We start from the raw sequence: 22,127 nt of genomic DNA, 5'->3' as shown, positions 1-22,127 counted from the left end.
CTTTTTGGTTGGCTTTTACACGTTTCCACTTTGCAATGTTTTTTATTTTGTTTTCATTTTTGTCCCAGCATTTTTAGCCCTATAAATAGCAAATATAATTTTAATTATTTTTTTTCCATAAAGGCAAAGGCATTTCAAGTAAACTCTCTCTCCCCTTTCACTCACTGCTGGGTCACAACAGCCTTTTCCCTGCCCTGTCCAGCCCCTCCCTATGGACAAGCACCCCTTACTCCCAACCCACCCAGGGGGAGCAGGGTGCAGGGACAGCGCAGAGCCAGACGGGACCGGGAGAAGCAGGCAGGGCCGGCTCTAGGTTTTTTGCCGCCCCTAGCAAAACATTTTTGGCACCTCCTCCCCCTCCCCTTGGCCCGCTGCTGCAGGACATGCACTGAGGAGGAAAGCGCCCCTTTCACCTTCCGGCTCTTTGACTCCCACCACACCCTCCAGCCAAACCCAGCCTACGTCCTGTCTCCCCTTCACACACATCCCCTCCCTCACCTCCCAAACATGCACTCACCGAACCCAGTTTCCACCTTCTCTCCCCTCCCAGGAAAACCCGACCCCTCAGTGACCGGACCCAGTCCGCCCCCCTTCTCTCGCCCACCTAATCCACCCTGCGCCCTCTTCCCTCCCATCCAAACCTGATCCCCCCGGTCTCAACCAGACCCAGTCTGCTCCCCTCTCCCACCTCCCCCCACTGACTGAACTCCGTCACCTTTCCCTCTCCCCACCAAATCCTCGTGTCCCTTCCCCACAGCACGAGTGGAAACGTCAAAGCGCCCTGGGGGAGGGGTGAAAGTGGCCCAGGTCCCCCTACTTCCATTGCTCACACCTTTCCCCAGTGTGAAGCGGGGTGCCGCGGGCTCCCATCCCCTGCAGGAGGAGAGAGAGGGTTCGCCTGCAGGCCAGGGTTCGCCTGCAGCCGCCACGAGGAACTCTGTGGCCAGCGGCTCCTGGGGGTGCTGCGGGGCCGGTGCAGTAGCGCAGCTGGCTGGCAAACACTTGGGAGCAGGAGAGCGGCAGTGCTGGGTGGGGCGCTGCCTGCACCAGAGTCCAAGCTCCCTGCTGAGCAGGAGGAGGGTCTCCTGAGCTCCCCCGGCACTGATTAGACAAGAGGCCGGAGGGAAGAGGGTAGGTGGGGGAAGGGGTGAAATCAACAACAAGAAGCGGCGCGGCGGCAGTCCGAGCAGGGACGGTGGCAGGCGGCTCAGACCATGGAGCGCAGCTGCCCGCCCCTGCCGGCTGCTGAGCTTGCTGGCGTTCTCCATAGGGGGAGGAGGGTAGGTGCGGGGCATGCCCGCTCCTCCCGTGGGCTCGACTCAGCGCTCGCCAGCCTCCTGGCCGGGCTGCCAACCACAGCACCCCGTAGGACACCGACAGCAGCTAACAGAGCATGCTGCACCTGCCTCCATGCCAGCCCCAGCCTGGTCGCCTGTCCCCACCAGCTGCCGTTCCATAGCTCCTTGGCTGCTTCATGCCCAGGCCGGGCTGGGCGTGTGCAGCAGTGCCACCCCCATACCAGCTTGCGGCCCCCCTGCCAGCTGCCAGGACCCCGCTGACCAGGGCGGTAGCAGCCGCATTGAGTGCCCCGCAAACTTCAGTCGTCACCTAGCACAGCCGCAGCGGCGGGCAGGGGGGGAGGAGGTAGGCTGCAGGGGGCGGGGGTGGTGGGGCTCCAGCATCCTGCCGCATGGCCCCGCTCCCCTCTTCCTCTTTCCTCCCTGACTTTGTCCCCTGCCGCGCTCCCCTCCACCGGCTCCGCCGCCCCACCCCTTGCCTTTGGCGGCCCCAGGCAGGCCAGCGTCGGGCGCTGAGGCTGGCCGGAATGCCGCCCCTGGAAATGTGCCGCCCCAAGCACGTTATTGGTTTGCTCATGCCTAGAGCCGGCCCTGCCTATGCTAATTAGCTTGAAGGATGAGGTAGCTTTTGTTTGTCTATAACTATTCATATATCAGAAATCAAATCAAACTATTCTTAAATCAGATTATGATGCCAGCTCTGCCTGTATGTTCAATATTTTAGATTCAAGCTATTACACCCACCCACCACATATTTTAACTCACTTGTGTTTACCAGGTCAACGATCCGAGACACTGAAGACTAAACAAAAACAAAAGATGAATTGCACAGAATTTTGTTCATGTTTTGTTGGTGTTTATGTTCTTTACTGCCTCTTTATATGGACAACTGCAACTTTTTTCTGCATTAGCAAGATCATGTGTGTACACTCACCAATAATGCACAGTGTGTAACATATAGAAAAACATCAAGCACACACAACTGAAAATTAGATTGGAAAAAAGCAGTTGCAAACAGAGTTTGAGATTTTTTTCATTGATTTATTAACTAACGAACTTTAATGGAAATATGAAACATCAGCATTACTTCCCATTACAAGAAGTGTCACTCAGGTCTTTCCTAATACTTTTAAGATAATTTTATTCTTCATGCTGACAGGGAGTTGTATTTAAAATTTCATCAGCCCTCAATGGTTAATTAATGCATTTCCTAATGCAATGCATTTCCTAGTATTGATGAAATTCTAAGAGCTCTCTTGAATGCTATGGAGATACTTGTTCTGCTGCTTGTGCAGGTGGAAAATAGCTCCTCATAGTTCTCTAATCTACTTCATCATGCACCTCTTCCCCCTCGAGCACCATGGAAGCAGGCAGGATTTTGTCCAGAGTTTTAACTGATAGGGAAAAGTCTAACATAGAACATATCTTTATTTCTCCCTTCTAAGGCAGAAGTCTGATAGTATATTAATACAGGTGAAGTGGACATTGTAATAGTATCCCCTGAGTTAACCAGGACTGGTTTTTCTGCACAACTGTCTGTCCACATTAAGAGCAAAATTACATTTAACACTGTTAGTTCAAATGAGTTGTAGTTTGCATGTTTTCTAACATGGTACATTTTTCAAGTATACCCTAGGCTTAAACAAAAAACACAACTATGTAGCACTTTAAAGACTAACAAGATGGTTTATTAGGTGATGAGATTTCGTGGGCCAGACCCACTTCCTCAGACCAAATAGTGGAAGAAAATTGTCACAACCATATAGGGGTCTGGCCCACAAAAGCTCATCACCTAATAAACCATCTTGTTAGTCCTGTTTATTGTTTCAGCTACACCAGACTAATACGGCTACATTTCTATCACCCTAGGCTTAGGCCTAGTTAGCCCAACAATGTCTACCCCCACCAGCTGCAGGTTAGAGAGAGATCTAGCTCCCTAGCTTGTTACTGTGTGTGCTGAAGTCTTTAGCTGGGGCACAGATCTCTAATTCAAAGAGGCAACTAGGAGAAACTCTAGAACGTATTGCTAAGGCCTGAACCATGAAAGCATGCCCTGGATGGCCAGATTTCTGCACTCTCCTGGAGCATATCTCTGTTCCCATTCAGCACACCAACCAGGACTAAGTGTAGCCCAAAACAAGTGTGGCTGATTAGAAAAAGATGTTCTTGAAGTAAACACACAAGTCTTCTTACTTGTTCAAACAAGGGTACGCTCCCTTCAGCATTTTTAAGAGTAACTAACTTTACCTTTTTGTTTTAAAAGTTAATCTAATACATCAGATGTAAAGAGAAAAGTGGCAAATGGTTAATGAAAAGGCCTGATAACATAGGCACATTACACATTACAAAGGAAATACAGTACCTGTTTATTGTTTTCATTGGTACAACACAGCTTCTTGATGGACACAAAATGTCTAATTTTCCTAACAACATGAATAATTTATTGTTATTCAAATTGAATGTTTAAGACAAAAGCGATATGACATGGGTTAGATTAACAGACTATTGACCCTGTTGTCTAAAGCGGAGACTTTAGTGATCATATATAAAAACCAAAGCATAACATCACCAGATTAATTTGCTACATTTCATAACCAAGTACTGCCCTTGGATGCTCATGTCATTATTCCTGTGGTAGGTGCCTATGCACACCTGAAGGAAGGAATATGCATAATATGCATAATATTGTGCATAATGTGCAGCAATTGTGAGTACTGTACATGCAAGCATGCACATGCATGATGAAAGGAATGGGAAGACTTTACTTAGACTTAATGATCCCCATGAATTGTTTATAGTTGGTTTGGGTTTTGGAGAAGTTGTTATTCTTTTCATGAAATGTCCACCCAAACAGTGATACAGTATACAGTTTTCTGTATTAGTGATGTTACACTATTATAATTGCTATTTCTCGCACTCTTTCCCCTGCCACCAAGTTTTACATGCAATTCTTTGGGCCAAATCTGTGCTAAATTACAAAATGAGCAACTGCATTGACTTCAGTGGGGTTGCAATAGGTGTACATCACATAATTGCACCCTCTACTGATCAGCTTTGATAACTTAATATTGACTTCCAAGGCAGAACACAAAGATTTAGCAATAATTTACTGTATATTTATTCATGTCACTATAATTGAGCACATTGGGGTTTCCAGACCAAGCTCACTGGAGATATAAAATAGTTTGGTTAAGACACGACACAAAATAAATTGCATCTTTGGGGTAGCTTACCCTCCCTGGCCAATCACAGGTGTTATCCTCACATGCTGTTGAATACTGTCTCCTGCTTTTCTTCTTGCATAGTAAACCCCTTGCCATTCCTAAATCAATGTAATAAAAATAATATTTCGGGTCACATTTAATCAAATATACCCATTATTATTTCTTTAAATCAATTAGCGAAGAACCTCTCAGAGCATCTCATGTTTAACATATTTTACAGAAATAATTGTGGTATGAAAGTTAGTCAAGCATTTCTTTTCAAAAGGAGTTATACACGATGCCTACCATTTCTCCTAGAAGTACCTACTGGTGTTTCCCTCTACTGACCTCCAACAGGGAGCATCCTGCTCCACCACTATCCTGTTTCCACTGTGCCTAGAGCCCTTCAGACTAGCTAAGGGAAGGAACAGAATTTGTCAGTAACATGCCTATTGAACATTTTACAGACCAAAATTTTATTATGGATATGCTCTACCCGCTCCATACTGAAGATATGAAAAGTTAAGCTGGTCAAAAAAGTGAAGTTCATGAATAAAGGACTCCAACTTCCCCCCTCCTCCGAACAAACAACTGCTACCCCCACCAAAACCCAACCTAAACGGAACAGCTTTCAGAACTTGAAGTTTTTTTTTAAGTCAGCTCTATACTGGGTAAACAAAACAAAACCAAAAATCAGCATGAATTTTTCATAATACTTATGAAAAGAATAGTCCCTTTTTCAGACTATTGTTAGAATATTAATTTTTTTTCCACTAGCTCTAGATTGGATGAAAATCCTTCTGTTTTATACTAATGACTGATTTATACTCTTAAATTTAAAACACAATAATTCTCCAGAAAACAATTTAATATAACAGTATTTTTAAATAACATCGGTAAAAATATTTTTAAGTGATCTCATTTTGAAATTCACTTCACTTCATTCTCAGGAGCCTCATAATTTTTAAAATCCTCTATCTAAAAAGAGTGACAACAGATTTCAAATTTCATAAATACAAACAGTAATGATAGCTCACGGATAAGACAGATTTCAACTTTTAAACAAAAACGTATTAATCATAACTCACTTTAGACTAACAAAGAAAAGTCAACAGATCAGCAGTGTTGCTAACTTTCATGATTTATTACAAGTCTTGTGATGTCTTCTGTTTTTCTTAAAGACGGAGTCATGATAACATGAGAATCTCCGCTTTAAAGTTTCTATCCTTCATGGTTACAGAGCAAGGTTGGGGAAAAAAAAGTGACCAAAAAGGCTCAAAAACAGAATGCAAATACCTATGATTATTCTTCCCCTCCCCCTAAATTTACTGTTTTAAAAATCTCACGGTCTTTTAAAAACAAGGAGAAGTCCTGTGGCACCTTATAGACTAACAGATTTATTGGAGCATAAGCTTTCGTGGGCAAAGACCCACTTCGTCAGATGCAACTGATGAAGTGGGTCTTTGCCCATGAAAGCTTATGCTCCAATAAATCTGTTAGTCTATAAGGTGCCACAGGACTTTTCCTTGTTTTTTGCAGATTCAGACTAACACGGCTGCCCCTCTGATAATGGCCTTTTAAGCTAATCTCAGTTTCTTACTAGGAGAGTTGCAGTACTGGAAGCAATCAGATTTGCCAGCTACTTTTGTTCTCAGAAGCCTTCTGCTCTGCCTCCCTAAACTCCTGTTGTGATGTTCCCATACTTACTTTGCCAGCCCTGAATGGTGAGACTGGCTCATTTATTAGGCAATCCTGACCACTCCCAATCCTACTTTTTATCATCCTCCCTGCAGATCATAGGCAGCTACAGGCTCCACCAAGCACTGATATCTATGCTTCCATTTAAATCAGGGCTGGGCAAAATATGGCCCGGGATCCCACCAACCCATGGGATCTGGCCTGTGGACCACCCTGCTGAGACCCTCAGGCACATAGCTATGGATTTAAAGCATAGCCCAGCAGCTCTCTGCTCTGCAGGGAGGGGAAGGCTTTATGTGATCTCCCTGCCCCCAGCCCAATCCTCAGCTCCTATTGGCTGGAAACAACTAGCCAACAGGAGCTGAGAGATTGGCCTGGGGGGATTGGGACAGTGCAAGCCTCTTCCCCATCCTGCAGCTGAGAGCCATATGGAGGGAACAGCCTGCAATTGAAAGTGATCTGGGGCTGAAGCAGGAAGGGAACCAGTTTGCCTTGGGAGTGCTGCAGGGCTGCTGGCCAAGAGACACTTAGGCAAGTTCCTCCCAGCCAGAGCCCGTGCCTCCTGCACATCTGCCCCTCCTACACTCCAACTCACTCACCCAGGTCACCACCCAAATCTTCTGCACCCCCCTGCCCCAGGTCACAACTCCCTCCCAGACCATACCCCCTCTAACTTCTCCCCCAGGCCAGAATCCTCTCCTGCACCCACACTCCCTCCCATATCCTTCACCCCAAACCCTCTGCAGTCTGCACACCTGCTTCACCTTCTCCCAGGTCACAATTCCCTCCCATACTTTGCAAGTCCTCCTACAGCCCCTTCCTCAAGCCAGAATCCTCTCTTGCACGCACACTCCCTACCTGACCCTACACCCCCAATCACCTGACCCAGGTTACAGCCCCCTCCTTTACCCAAACTCCCTCTTAAACCTCACACCATCTACTGCACCCTAGTCCCTTATCCTGTGCAACCTTTTGCACCTAACCTCCATCCTTGAACCTGCATCTCCTCCACAGAAAAAGTACAGCACTTGACCACTTTCCAAAATCTTGGAGTGGCCCCCACCAAAAAATATCTCCCATGCCTGATTTAAATGATGATCACAATGTTCATTGACTTCAATAGGTGCAGGTTGGGTGAAGAATGAAGTGTCCATAATAAGAAATCCACAAAGTCCGTCAGTTATGCTGGCTGGGTCCGGGTAGGCCAAACTGAACAGAAGTGACTTTTGGCATCTATAGTTGAACTCTTTTGGAATATTGCACACCTGGAATGGTCTAGCAGGAAATGCTATTTTCATGTCTGGACACATGAAATGGTACAATAAAAGTTAACCCCAGATTCCTGGCTATGTGTTTGGGCACATTTATCATACTCTTGCCTTTCAATCCTAGGGCAGCTAACTAGTAAACTAGCCCCTGATATAAAGTAGAGCAACCTCCAGGCTGACAGTGTTGGCTGTCACTGGGCATCACCAGAGCACAGGTATTCCTTCTACAACAGGGACTGGGATGTGGGTGTCTGGAGCAGCAGCCTTGTACCACCAGATGATTCCCAGAGGACTAGATTCTTAGGATTGCCAGTTTCTTCATGGAGCAGAGACAAAGTTCCTGCCCTACATACGCAATTATCAGAAGAACTGAAATGTGTTACATTCAGTCCAGAAGAACATAACATGGCCATATAGAAATGGAATGTTTGGGGTAATTGTATAATTATTTACCTACCTTTCCTTTTTTGATACACATGTTGATAGTGTCTAAAAGGTCTGCACGGTTTTTATCACTTTTTGGTAGCTCAGTAAGTTCCTTTCCCATAAGCTCTCCCTTGCGATAGCCCATCATCCGTTCAAAGGCTGGGTTGACGTACTGTCGAAATAGAGGTCCTTAAATTTTAGTCCAGCATGCAAGAGAGGAAAATACTTAGAAAAGATGTACAGACATTCCAATCTATATATAAAAATGTTCTGGGATACCAACAAGTAAAATGCACTACTGAACATTATACTAATAACTCTTTGCTGTAAGAGCATATAGTGTATAGCCCAGAATATGCCTCTTACCATACCGAGGAACTTGCTGACGAGCCTAACCTTGCTCTTGCTGAAGTCAACAGGATTTTGAATAGGCCCTAGTTAATGCACAACATGTGAAGTAGCAAAAATAAGACCAGGGATTGCATGAAGAGCAAATTAGTGCACAATTTGTCCAAAGCTCTTTCATTAAAGAACAAAAACAAATCAACATCTTATTATTCAATATGCCAGAATTAGAGCTGGGTGAATTATTCACAGCAAGTAATTTAGCCATTTTCTCTGCCAATTATCCATTAATTTTTTTTAAAACTACAAATAAATGCCTATGGGTATTAAAAGATACACTAGCTTGTTTAAAAATCTTGTATTCACACAAGTTTGCATCAAAGTAAAAAGACTTTCAAGTACTGTACTTCTAGAGCAAAGATATGATTTGTATTCCAAATAATACTCTCAAATATTGACATATTTGCTCCGCATTAATGGATCTGTGAGCTAAAGACTGGTAGGATGTCCTGGGAAAACAAATTTAAGCTCTGATACAACTGGTCAAACTACGTACTGCACAATTGCTATGAATTGTGTCAGTTTTTTGGAACGTGAATTACATCACATTACAAAGTGTCCCATTTTGATTTGCAGTGTTAGTCATGGTAACAAACAACAAGCATCAAGGGATCATGAGGAAAGAGTGAAAGAGAAATGGTGGATAAAGGGCCTTGCTATTCATCCTGCACATCAGTGACAGATACAGTCTGTATGAAGCCAATGTACTGGTATGTCCATCTTTATGCTTTTGATGCCAAGTATCAAAAAGGTAGCAGAAATTACAAAAATTTCATCTGAACAATGAAATAAAAGATATATAAAATACTTGACTGTCAAGGCTGTCTTACTCGGCTATGCTCTATACACTGGATACACTGTAATAGGATTTTTCAGTTTTTTCTGGCTTTGTTTGTAGAAGTCTTAAAAGCTACCCCCAGTTTTTGCATTATATCACATCTCTGATAGGGCAGTGAAGGAAAGGCTTTATAAATACAGCATAATAATATGCAAAGAAACAAACAGTCCATCATATATACTTTCATTTAGTAAAGCTTTCCAATGAAATCAAAATATAAAAATTTAGAAAAGCATAAGTAATAAAGGAGACAGTTTTTCCTCCCCACCAATCATAAGTTCTAATAAATTTTTCCATACCTGAATAACATGATCTTCACTGGTTATTTCTACAGCTTCGTGACAATGGTCTAGTGCTGTAAACACTGAATTACAAGCCCTGCAATTAGTAAATGAATCACATTAGTTTTACCGATATTACAATTGTCACTGGTAACTACAGTATGCAATTACACTTTATTTAATCAGTGGGTGATTCATGTACAAAATCTATTTTGTCAAAACTATGTAATCATCTCTATTATAATAATTGAAAATTCAGTTTTCAAACATTTCTGACATTCAAGTGTTTTTATTGTCATCCACAATATAAAAATTACCATGGATACTACCTCCTCTTAACAGTAAGTTCTCTTTGCACACACTTTGAACAACCAGGTGTGTATGGAGAGGGGTGTATTACTGTGGAAACAGTGGATGTGAAACTTTATAATGAAGTCTGCCTTCCACTCTGAGTCTCTACAGAGGGCCTGTTGAACAGTAAAATTAAAGGTTGGACAAACTTCTCTTCAGTATTTTAGAATAAGTTGAAAGTATTAAGACATTTCAGTGGCCTGACATGCAAAAGATACTCAGCATTAATGTTGAGCTGACAATCTTTTCTATGACAGATATTCGTTACAGTCATTACAGCATTAAATATGCAAAAACCAAAACGGTGTCACTTTAGATAAGAGTTTGGTCAGGGTCAAGGTTAAGAAAGCAACATTTCAGTTTTCAGGCATGTGTATTTTGCAAACAATTTACAAATTGCCAAGGGAACGCAACAAAAGCCTTTCCTTAGTTGATCATCACTTTATAGAGGATGTCCTAGCAACCAAAACAGCTTCATTATGTGTGTATTTTTTTTTTAAATCACATAATACAGCTGATTTAGTTTGAAGTGTTGGGCCCCCTTGCTGATCTACTAGTGGCTAAAACAAATTGGAATGTTTTAATTGCTCCCATGTTATTCAGACCAACAGATTTCGTTTGAATAACTTTAATAGTGGCTCAGACCAGAAACTGACATTTTCTTTGATTTGTATGCAAGTCCTGCTGCAGTCAATGGGCCAAACCTTAGGTCCTTTGGAAGGATTCAATGGCAGCAGGCCCTGTAAAGTTCAATTGTGCAGAGAAGTCCCTAGCTAGGATGGCAACACTTTCCCTCCCTTACAGTGACCATAGATCCAGTCCTAGTCTTTCATGTGGCTTCCCAAGTACCAGGAGGTTATTTCAGGACACCTGAAAGGTCTCAGCTTTCATTTCATCAGTCAGTGTTCCAAAAACACCAAATAAGCCTACAAATATTTGTTCAAGACATATCGCTATACCAAGATTGGTGTTTGTTTACCAGAAACAAACAAGTCCTGTGACATGAGTGTGATGAAAATCATTTGGAGTGGAGAGAAAAGTCAAACAAACATCTAACCACTTGTGACATTGGTTCCAGTTAAGCATTTCAGTGTTCAATGAGGCCCACAGCCTTTCCATTTGGCTGACCAGGTGCCAGCTATTTGGTTCACCTTTATGTTGGCATTGTTAAAGCAGACCTCAAGTTTATACAAACGTGTTCAATATTTGAACTTTATGAAATGTGTGTAAACTGCTGCATTAATCTCAATCTCATTTTTAATATCTCTATCCCACATAAGGTAACGTTTATGCTCTGTAGCTACACAGGCATTTGCTATGAAGCTGGTCTTCCCTATGGTCAGGGAGCAGCATTACCAATTATTAAATATTAGTTTACCACAAAAAGGGTCATCTCCCACCCAATAGAAGACGACCTCTTGACAAACTATTGTGGAACAATAATGGACAAGAGAGAGTGTTGATTGCTCCTTCCACCCCCAGAAAGAGGGTGTGTACAAACCCTCATCCCATCACACTTTGAAATCTGGTGGAAGGGAATAAAAATCCCTGGCTAGAGGGTCTGCATCACTATGCTACTCGGAAGTTGGAGGGGATAACATTTCTAAGCTTAAAGGAGGGATCCCAAAGAGGGTTCTCAAGTCTGTACAGTTCAGTAGCTTCTATTTCCTTTGGAAACCTATGACTAACTCACATGAGTATGTTTACCAGCTTTGAACGTACAAATAACTCACTTTTTTCATAATAAATCTTTAGGTTTTTTATAGTATTGGCTACAAGTGTTGTCTTTCTTGAGAAATCTTGACCAGGCCTAAGTATCTGGTCCTTCAGGACTAGGAGTAATGTTAATATTGTTGTGATTTCAGATGCAAGGACCATCACAAAAGCAGGCTTGCCTGGGTGGCCAGATAGATGGGAGTGACAGAGTGGAGGGCAATGTTCCCTCTAATTTTTTCTATCCCAGGGCAGATTTTTTTCCATCCATGTGGAGAATAAATTTCATGTGCACCAAAGTATGTGTGAATATGCACCACCAGCAGAAACAACCTAGCTGTGGGCACTCTGCTAATCAGCTGGAAGTGGCCGCATGTGCGCTCGGCTTACAGGGAACACCCGTGTTGGGTGCTATAGGCTAGGGGAGAGAGGTATGTAACTCCCCAAACCACCTACCATGGCCCTTCCTCCCCACCCCGATGCCAGCATGACTCCTGCAGGGAGTTGGAGTGGCTGGTACTAGGCCACACTGCCAGCCCAGAATCTCAGGGTATGGTGACCATGCTAACTAAGACCAGGAGGTTGGCACCCATTTTTGTGAGCGACTCTAGGCAGCCTGACCCTGTTTTTACCCAAAGCGAGAGTTAACAACACCCAGTTGGGATTGTAAGTAACTCCTTCAGAAACTATAAGTTACTGGGAAAAAACCTTCACTCTGAAAAACATGCACATCTGTCTGAGACAGAAGTTGGCATGCAGTAAAGACATCAGTATACAGCATTTATTTGTGTGTGACTATTTCAGAACTGTACTAATGTTGCCACAAAAGAGTCTTGGTTTCAGCTAGCAGCGGGCACAGAGGCTGCAGCGTTTTAAAGTGACTCCTGGGTCAGATCCTGTAAAAGTCGAGACCTTCACCACATCCTCTGGCAAGAAGTTCTACAGGTTGACTGTGTTGCATGCAGAAATGCTTCCTTTTGTTTGTTTTAAACTTGCTACCTCTTAATATAAGAATTAGAGATCACCAAATGAAATAACATGTAAATAACTTTTTATTTACTTTTTCATGAAGGTGGGAGCAAGGTACCCACAACCCTGAGTACTCTTCGGAAGTACCAGTTTTAACTGTAAGTTCGTTATAGGAGTAGTATTTATTAATTAGCTCAATGATACTCTGGCTCACAAGATCAGAGGTGATAGTGGAGGTGTAATTCACAGTAAATGGATGAAAACACCAACAAAGTTTCTATTTAATTAAGACTAGCTACTTTCCAAGTTATTTCTTAAGTTGCAGGTATATTTTTAAAGTTATGCAAAGGCAAAACAGCAGTGCTGTGTGTTTGTCATAGCTTGGAAAAGTGAAACACACAAATACAAAAGGGAAGAGCCCAGCACAGTTCCTTTGAGCATTCTAGGTGAAAGGATATCAATAGATTTGGGAGATTAAGTACCTCCACAGACTAAACACATTGGCTTCAAAGATTAATGAGGACTTTAAGCTTGGCAAATGGCTTCATTTTAAATAAAACCGCAGAAAAATGTGATAAAGTCAATATGGGTCATGTTCCTTGGATTTGGGAATTCAATCGCTTATATTAATTATTAATACTGATCATGAAGAGGTGCTCAGACTATAAAAGTGATCTGTCCTTCAAAGCCATAATTCTACATATTAAAGCATCCTGTTTTTGTACTCTTTAAACAAGCAGGATGTAATGATTATTGGGAAAGGAAACAAATGAAAACAGAGCAGGAAATATGAGGGCATATTCAATATGCTGACATGAAACTAATGCCCACTGACCTTTGTAATAATGCTTTGTTTTTTATTCCTGTACATTCCAGACACGTGCTAGAGGACAGATGTAAGTGCCTAGGAAGCTTCAAGCCTATTAGGTGCAAAATAACTAATGAGGCAACTAATTAGAAATTCTCAGATAAGAAATTAAAGTCAGTTATTTTCACATATTTAGAGTTTCTAGCAAGATTCTGATTCTGCACATTGCTGGATAATAGGTTTCCATTATTGTAGCACATACTGGGCTTGAAGGTGGTAGTCTGAAAATTACATCAAGTTATCTAGACAGGTTTCCTTTTACACTCTAATAATCTTTCATTACAGATTATATTCCATTAGCCTCATAGCAGACTACAGATACTGTAAATAGACTTTTGGTAAAGACTGAACTATGTCTTATACTTATTTTGAGTTCTGCATTCCTCTTCCCCACCACCCCACTCTGTAGGAACGGGTGTGCCTTTCCAAGCACTACCCAAACAGTTCATAAGTACTTTATTTTATTTTTTTTATGAGCCTGTACTGTGTGCTGCAGCTGGAGCTGGGCAGTGATGAGGCCCTGGTTCCTGCTCCGTGGCAGCCATGTTGCCTGGCACGTGAGGCTGTATGGTGGGCAGCTGCTCCAGTGGCTGGACTGATCCGGGGTGGCTAGGCCATGTGGCAGAGTGGGGCTGCTCCTCCGGGGTAAGGAGTGAGATTGTGCTTTTATCAGGCATTTCTTTGGCTTTTAGTGTTTTTTATATTTCACCCCTCATGACTGGTTGCTGTACATTATCTCAGGAGAGGAGCTGAGATGAACTGTCCTTCAAGTATGCACTCATATATTAAACTCCCACTCTACCAACACCACATTAGCGTGCTCATCTCTTTCCACACAATCTGCTTGGGGGCAGGTGTAATAGGCAGTGTCTTTCTATTTTGCTCACACATACTAGTAAGGAGAAAATTTTAAAAATCAAACCCCAAATTTTCTCTCAGGCTAACAGACAGATCCATCTGTTAACAGTTACTTGAAACCTTCTGACAAGGGTGTGTTTTTATGTAACTTCTCAGTGTATGCCAGAAACATAACACCCAGCCATGCAGCATAGATGCTATTGGTCAGGGCAGAGGAGCAAGAACATAGTTTGGGGGAGGAAGATGGCAAGAATAGTGAGCAAAGGGTCTAATTTAAGATGGCTACAGTGAGACATCTGCCCTCTGAGGAGTTTTGGCAGTGACTCGCTAAAACCAACCTCAAGTAAAAGGCCATTCCCCACCCTCACACCCTTTGTTCTAACCCCTCTCCATTCAATTCTGCCCTTTCTTTCTTCCCTAGGTTTAATCCTTTCCTAAGCACTCCCTTTTCCCTCCAAGTTTCACTTTCCTCTCTCCCTTCATGCAGGGATGCTCACTTCTGTACCCGGATGTCCCCATCTCTTCTGCAGTCTCACCTTGTAGTGCTTGTTGTCAGGTGTGGCAGCCACCCTGTTGCTATGCCATGGGTTTGTCCACTTCTGGCATAGCAGCAGCCATAATCCTCCAGACCGGATTCTCCAATGCCTTGTAATCATCTTCACTAGTGCAAAGTGAGATTAAAGTGGTTTCAGTCTGATTTGGTAGCATTTTGCACTCTTTTCAGTGGCATCCAGACTCCACAAGGTGCTAGGCAATGGAGAATTAGGCTCTGTGTTTAAAACACCTACAGAATTTGTATTTAACCTAACAATGCCAGACAGTGTGAATTCATAACTAAGGCCTCTAACACAATAGGTGCATCTCCAATACTAATGAATACACTTGATAACTTTCTTTCATTCTACCTGAATGTTAATACCTGGAGACTAAATGAAATTTGGAAATTGTGATGACTATTTGAATACTTCCTTGAAACAAATATATTGTTTTGAAAAGGGTGGGCTTCTTCTTAAGGACAGACCTACGTCCTGCTCCAAATTCCGGCCCTTTAAAGACAAGCATTATGGTATGTGTAGTCTCTAGAAGGACAAAATGAACGTGGGCAGCTGGGAAGAGGGAAGCTATATAAAAGGCAGGTCCTGGTTCTCAGTCAAAGAAGAGGATGACTTAGATTGTGTTTTGACCTCGGTTGCCTGAGAAATGGATGTTTCTGGGTTTGACGGGAGGACCGAATTGTCAAGTCAGCAGAGCAGCCAACAGTAGAATGAGGAGAAACTTGCAGAACCTGATGAGTGAAAAGCAAGCTACACAGTAATGTAAGCTGTCATTTAGGAAGGCAGTGAACCTCAAAATGTAGGATTTATTTGAGTGGGCATGAGTCTTGTTACAAGTGTTTCCCACAGCTCTAGTGTTTGTCATATTATATATGTATAGACTGAGCTTGAAAGGAGACTAGATGATCATAATGGTCCCTTCTGACCTTAAAGTCTATGAGACATTCAAGACTTGGCATAATGACAGTTAATGCAGTCATCGGAAAGCTTTTCCTTAGGCCAGATCTAATTAAGCAAATGCTTGACTTGAATCTACTGTGCCTGATAGAACCAGCAAGTGTATTCAAATACTACATTTGCAGTCTCTCACCACTGATATCACCAAACTTGTGTCCTCATTTGTGTCCTGCACAAGCTCAGAAATGTTCTCCTGAAAGGGCAATTAACATAGTTCACTAAAAGGAGAACCATATTTAATGGAGGAGGAAGCCCAGCTGACGGAGGGCCTGGGAGGGTACATCTACACTTGCCCCCTATCCCAAAATAGAGATGCAAATGTAGCCGACCGAAATTGCTAATGAAGCGGGGATTTAAATATCCCATGCTTCATTAGCATAATCTCACCCGCATAATCTCACCCACAAGCTATTCCGATCATCAGCTGGTTTAAACCAGGAAGTGCGCTCTGGGACGCGTTAGTTTGAATCAAACCCCTTGGTTCGAACTAACGTTACTCCTTGGAGGAGTACTCCTTGAGGAGCAACGTTAGTTCGAACCAAGGGGTTTGATTCTAACTAATGCGGCCCAGAGCATACTTCCTGGTTCGAACCAGTTGGTGATCGGAATAGCGTGCGGGTGAGATTATGCTAATAAAGTCTGGGATATTAAAATGCCTGCTTCATTAGCAATTTCGGTCGGCTACATTTGCATCCCTATCTTGGGATAGGGAGCAAGTGTAGACATACCCGGAGAGTGTTATAAACAGGGGAAGTTGGTTATTGAAACTTTTGCAGTATAAATTTTATGGACTTCATATTAAACAAACTTTTAAAATCATGCACCTTGTTAATTATCCCTTGTTTTAGTATTTTCTTCCATAACATGTATATCTTACGTTTTTTAAATGTTGATAACTTGGGTGCCACTTGGGTGCCACAGTGGCACACATCCAAACAAGAACACATGACCTCAATATTGGTGCACAGGACAAAACTCATTCTGCTCATGGATGGAAAAATCTTAGAGGGAACACTAGTTACGATCTCATTTAAAATTGTATATACACCATGTATGCAAAACATTTCAAGCCCCATCCCACCAACTGAATTGTACATTGCTCTTTCTTACTAGAATGATAAATACACAAATTGGCCTCATCCTGATCTGTTGGGGGACTTGAGCAAGGGTAGCTGCATTTTGGCCTAAATTCGCTTATCAAGGCAAGCAGTGCACAAAATGCCATCAGCACTGACGATGACAGTCACCAGTGACAGGTTTTTCTTAATACAGAATGCAGTATGGAATCCACAATGAGGCAGATGCACAAACAAGCAATTTCTCAGGATACTGGACAATAAAAGTATATATGTTCTTTTTTTGCGCTTCTACATACCGTAGTTTGAACTGTGACCGCACCTCTCCATGTTCTATTTGAATCAATTCATTGTAACAAGCAATTATGTTGCTATTCTCCATAAATCTCTGGAAAAGAATCAGAGGCAGTAAATGAAGTAGGTCTCATTACTTTTAAACCCTTATTTATACTTCTGTGCTTAAAGCACTAATCTTTTGAATCTTTTGTGACAGAATCTTTTCCACTGTATTGATTTTTTAATTGTCAAGATAGCAGAGCATATTATCTTACTTGCTTTGTACATTAGTAGGCAAAGTAACTACACTTTTTTTGGTTTGGTTTTAGGAACCCAGTTAAACAGATAATTATAAAAACCAAAACCCTGATCCAGAGCCTATATTGCGAGGACTTTTCATTTTCCGTGCCCATCCCTTAATTCTGAAAAAAACTGGAATTCTTGAGAAACATTTACAATTTTCACTTTAATATTTCTAGGGGGCTGTGCCCCCTGCTTGCAATGCTCGCCAAGCCCCCACCCCCTCAGTCTGCCGAAGCCGGATCATGGCCTCTCTTCCTACTATCGCAGAAGGGGGGCCACCACCAGCTCTGTGTGGCCTGCCCCAGTATTGGGGTTGGGGACAGGACACTGCAGCCAGATGGAGGCTGTGCCCCCAACTGGGGGCTTGTTGGCCAGGCTTTATTTTTAATGAAAGTAAAATATTATATCCAACACAAAAAGGTTTGAATGTTGTCTTTATTAATGGCCGGGATGGGGAACCTCTTTTGGGATGGGGGTCACTGGCCTACAGAAAGTCAGCTGGGGACCACACAAGCGAGAAGGAAAAAAAGCTCCTGCAATCCCGCCCCCCAACCCTCATTGATGTGGCCCCCAACTGAAACACCTCACTCCCCTGGCGCTCTAACCCCAGGCAGGGGATTGGGGGGAGGGGGGAGGGAGGGGAACTGAGGTGCAAAGCCTCAGGCCAGATTCACTCTTCAGGGTTAGTGGATTTTGTGAGCCCCCTAGGCTCTGTGGTGGGGCCAAAGTGAGGGGTTCAGTGCATAGGACAGGGCTGCCAGTGAGTGCGACAGTGATGGGAGTGCAGGATCTGGGCAGGAGGTGGGGTGTAGGGGAGGCTGAGGTGTGAGGTCTGGCCAGGTGGGGAGGGGGCAGAAGCAGGTTGGGGAGGCAGGGTGGTGACTGAGGGGGCTGGTCATGAGGGAGTGGGGGGCACTTACTTGTCTTTGGACCCTGCACCAGTCCAAGGCTCAGCCTCCCGCTGCTCCCATTAGGCAGAATATGGCCAATGGGAGTGCAGGGCTCTCTCCTTCGCTTACCTCTCCACCCTGCAGCAAGGCTCGGGACTCTCTCCCTTTACCCTGCCCCCCTTCCTTCAGCAGGAAGTCAGCACTAGTGCTCCAACCATGCAGGGGAGGAAGGAGGGCGATGGGCTGCAGCATCAGGCAAGGGGGCCCGAGCCACTCAGGTCAGTGTTGCCGGGCACCGCTTGCTGCTGCAGTCCTGCCTGTGGCTGGGCCAGCAGGTGGGAGGGAGGCTGTCTGGGGGCTGGGCTTGGGTCTCAGCAGAGCAGCTCGGCACTGGGCTGAGGGCATGGCTTCTTGGGGTGTGGCGGAGGATGGGGTGGCTGGTGATGCGGGGCTTCCCCTTGCCTAGTGCTTCTCTTGAGCCTGCTGGCCCAGCAGCCCATGAGCAGCAAGAACGCTTAGAGGCCTGCACAAACAGACAAATTCAGGACTCTCTCTGGCCTTCCACTTGATACCAAGTAAACTCACAGGAAGTAGGAAGCTAGTCTATGTCTGGTCTCACTGAGATCCAAGCAACTCCTCAGCATGAGTATGGCTGGTAGAACCTGTCTTAAAAGAATGCTTGAAGTACTGAGCACCCTGATAAAGGCCAAGAAAAAGAGGAAAGAGAAAGGTCCACCTCTACCCCTCAGCAAATATAGCATCCAGTCTCGCTTCCACTAAAGTCTAGAGAGTTTTGTCTTGACTAAAAGGGGAGAAGAATTTGGTTCTAACTTCAGTTATAGTGAACTGCTGAATGGTGAAACTATTGGAGAAGCTCAGAAACAACCACTTTATAAATGCCTGCACAGATTTTCTTGTGTTCTCCAGAGAACTAGTTAGCTTTGAGGAAGGGACACAGCTGGACTGAGAGCAAGCAGCCAGTACTTTGAAAGACATCCAAAGGTCCTTTTTAGAAGAAGCTGTACACATTCATACCATGCTACATACTCTCTTTTTCTTTACAGAAATAGCAATGTGTCACTATATACGCATTCATCTTAAGCGGTCAGCAATAAAGCAATTTCCTCTCAGATTTTGATCTTTAAAAATCTATTGGTACAGCTTTGTTCAATCCATAACGTTTTAAAATCTTATTAAATGGCACCATGTTGAGAGCTGTATGAATATTTTAATACGCTACTGAATACCTACACAGTGCAAAAACAAGAAAAATGTATACTTTGTAGAAGTTCAACCTCAGTCTGTGCAGTATTGTCACACGAGGATACAATGCTGCAGAAAAAAGTCAGAATCAGCACCCATGAAAACAATTGGCAGGAAGGGAAGGGACATCCATGGAAGGGACGTCCATGTGGACCAGGAAGGGACATCCATGTGGAGAAAGAGACACATTCTGTTCAGCTATGGATGAGTAGCAGATTTATGCAATTAGTCCCTTAATATAATCATAACACTTTTGGATATAAAAGGAAATCAGCACAAACATGAAACAGCAAAAAGTATAGGGGGAGGGGGGGAGGGAAAGAGATACCGGAGACCTTTGGAGGTATTTTACCCAAAGGTGCAAGAATGGAAAGCAATAGGTTTGGGTGACTTGGTTTCAATCTATCAGTCTACAGAATATGAAAAAAAAGGTACCAGGCCACTTCATGAAACAACAAAAATAACTCCTAAAAAAAGTGACTGTCCCTATATTCAGTCCAGAAGATTTTCTGTCACTGTAGCAGCTATGCACAAAATTACTCAACTTTATAGGAACCAATCATAGAATCTAACAAAACCCCAAAAGAAGAGATTCAGGAATTCCATTTGAACCAATAATGTAAAAGTCACTTAAATCCCAAGTTTCAGAGGGGCAATCGAGTTAGTCTGTTACAGGAAAAACTTAAACGAAAAGTCTAGTAGCACATTAAAGACCAACAAAACATGTAGATAGTATCATGCGCTTTCATGGCCAGAACCCACTTCTTCAGATGACTGGAGTATTGGAAGTCCAGATCCAAGAATAAATAAGGAAAAGGGGAGGGAAGGAGGAAAAAGGGAGAGAGAAAAGAAAAAAAAGAGACAGTGAGTTGATTGTCAAGTCGTTATAAGAGGCCAACAACAATGGGCACCTCCATTGTTTGGTTGCTTGGTTAAGTCATTAGGATGTGGAAGGTAGTGTGCGAGTCAGCCGATGTCTCTGTTCATTCCATTAAGATTAAGAATTAAACCTGTAAATTAAGTTACGTTCCAACCCTTCTCTGAGTATTTGGCTTGTGGAATTGGCCTGAAACAGGTTGACTTGGAGATCCATTAATGAGTGCCCAGGCAGGTTAAAGTGTTCTCCAACAGGTTTCTGTATACAGGCAGTCCCCGGGTTACGTACAAGATAGGGACTGTAGGTTTGTTCTTAAGTTGAATCTGTATGTAAGTCGGAACTGGCATCCAGATTCAGCCGCTGCTGAAACTGACCGCCAGTTCTGACTTGCATACAGAATCAACTTAAGAACCCCAGGCGTCCCCAAGTCAGCTGCTGCTGAAACTGATCAGCAGCTGATTCCAGGAAGCCCGGGCAGAGCAACTCTGCCTCGGGCTTCCTGTAGTCAGCGCTGGTTAGTTTCAGCAGAAGCTGACTTGGGGACGCCTGGGGCAGAGCAGCTGGGGTGCTGCTGGGTTGCTCCAGTAGCGCCGCTCCTCGGTGCTACTGGACCAACCCAGCAGCACCCCATCTGCTCTGCCCCAGGCGTCCTGATTCAGCCGCTGCTGAAACTGACCAGCAGCGGCTGAATCAGGACCTGGGGCAGAGCAGCTGCGGTGCTGCCGGGTTGGTCCAGTAGTGCCCAGAGCGGCGCTGCAGGACCAATCGGCAGCGCCCTAGCTGCTCTGCCCCAGGGTCCAAAACAAAAGCCTGGTCTGCTGGGGGGGCACACTAGCTGCGCCCCCGCCCCCCCCAGCAGACCAGGGACACAGGGAGCAGAGCCGCAGCGGCAGCGGGGTGCCGCACCTCTGAGGCTTTGCTCTGGCAAAGTCTCAGAGGCGCGGGACCCCGCCGTGGCTGCAGCTTCAGTCCCGGTGCCTGTGGTCTGCTGGGGACCGTCCCCAGCAGACCACAGGCACCGGGACTGAAGCGGCAGCAGCGGCGGTTCCCTGCGCTTCTGAGGCTTTGCCAGAGCAAAGCCTCAGAAGCGCGGGAACCCGCCCGGTGCCCCTGGTCTGCTGGAGACGGTCTCCAGCAGACCAGGGGCACCGGAGCAGCTTACGAACGGGGCTCTCTCGCCCCGGAGCTCGCAGGTAGCAATCCGCCACCTCGACCTCCGGGGCGAGAAAGCCCCGTTCGTAAGTGACATAAGTCGGATCCGCGTAAGTCGGGGACTGCCTGTATTGCTTTTCCGGATATCTGATTTATGTCCATTAATTCTTTCCCGTAGAGACTGTCCAGTCTGGCCAATATATATGGCAGTGGGGCATTGCTGGCATAGATCACATTAGTGGATGTGCCGTTAAATGAGCTCCTGATGTAGTGACTGATGTGGTTGGCTTCAGTGATTAAATCACTTGTGCAGATGGTGTGGGCAGAGTTGGCACCATGGCTGATTGCAGGGGTGGGTTCCTGGGTGATGATGATGGAAGTGTGTTGAGTGGTTACTGGAAAGAATTTGTCCGAGGTTGGGGGTTCTCTGTAGGTAAGGATTGGCCTTTCCTCCAAGGCCTCAGAGTGAGGGGTCATTTTCCAGGATAAGTTGTAGACTGTAGGTTACGACAAGTAGAATTCTGTTTTCTCTTTTGGGCCTGTCTTGAAGTAGTTCATGTCTGGGTACTCTTTTGGCTCAGTCTTATGCTAATGGAATGATCA

At 44.3% G+C, this 22,127-nt stretch overlaps 1 protein-coding gene across 2 annotated transcripts in view; it reads right to left on the bottom strand.

The window, feature by feature from the left end:
* The window catches only part of PDE8B (phosphodiesterase 8B), a 158,517-nt gene that overhangs the window by 32,779 nt on the left and 103,611 nt on the right, over positions 1–22,127 (bottom strand). For both annotated transcript variants that reach the window (XM_075932314.2, XM_075932315.2), the window contains exons 6-10: positions 17,063–17,151; positions 9,436–9,514; positions 7,925–8,065; positions 4,532–4,620; positions 3,661–3,721 (exon numbers count right to left, since the gene is read on the bottom strand). In XM_075932314.2, coding sequence (XP_075788429.1) covers positions 3,661–3,721; positions 4,532–4,620; positions 7,925–8,065; positions 9,436–9,514; positions 17,063–17,151 — 459 coding nt within the window. The remainder of the gene's footprint in view (positions 1–3,660; positions 3,722–4,531; positions 4,621–7,924; positions 8,066–9,435; positions 9,515–17,062; positions 17,152–22,127) is intronic.

The sequence above is a fragment of the Pelodiscus sinensis genome, chromosome 6, assembly GCF_052426305.1.
Source record: "Pelodiscus sinensis isolate ZL-2025 chromosome 6, ASM5242630v1, whole genome shotgun sequence".
Taxonomy (NCBI): Eukaryota; Metazoa; Chordata; order Testudines; family Trionychidae; genus Pelodiscus; species Pelodiscus sinensis.
Note: the sequence above shows the minus strand (reverse complement) of the source record. Positions and strands in the feature narration are given on the sequence as shown.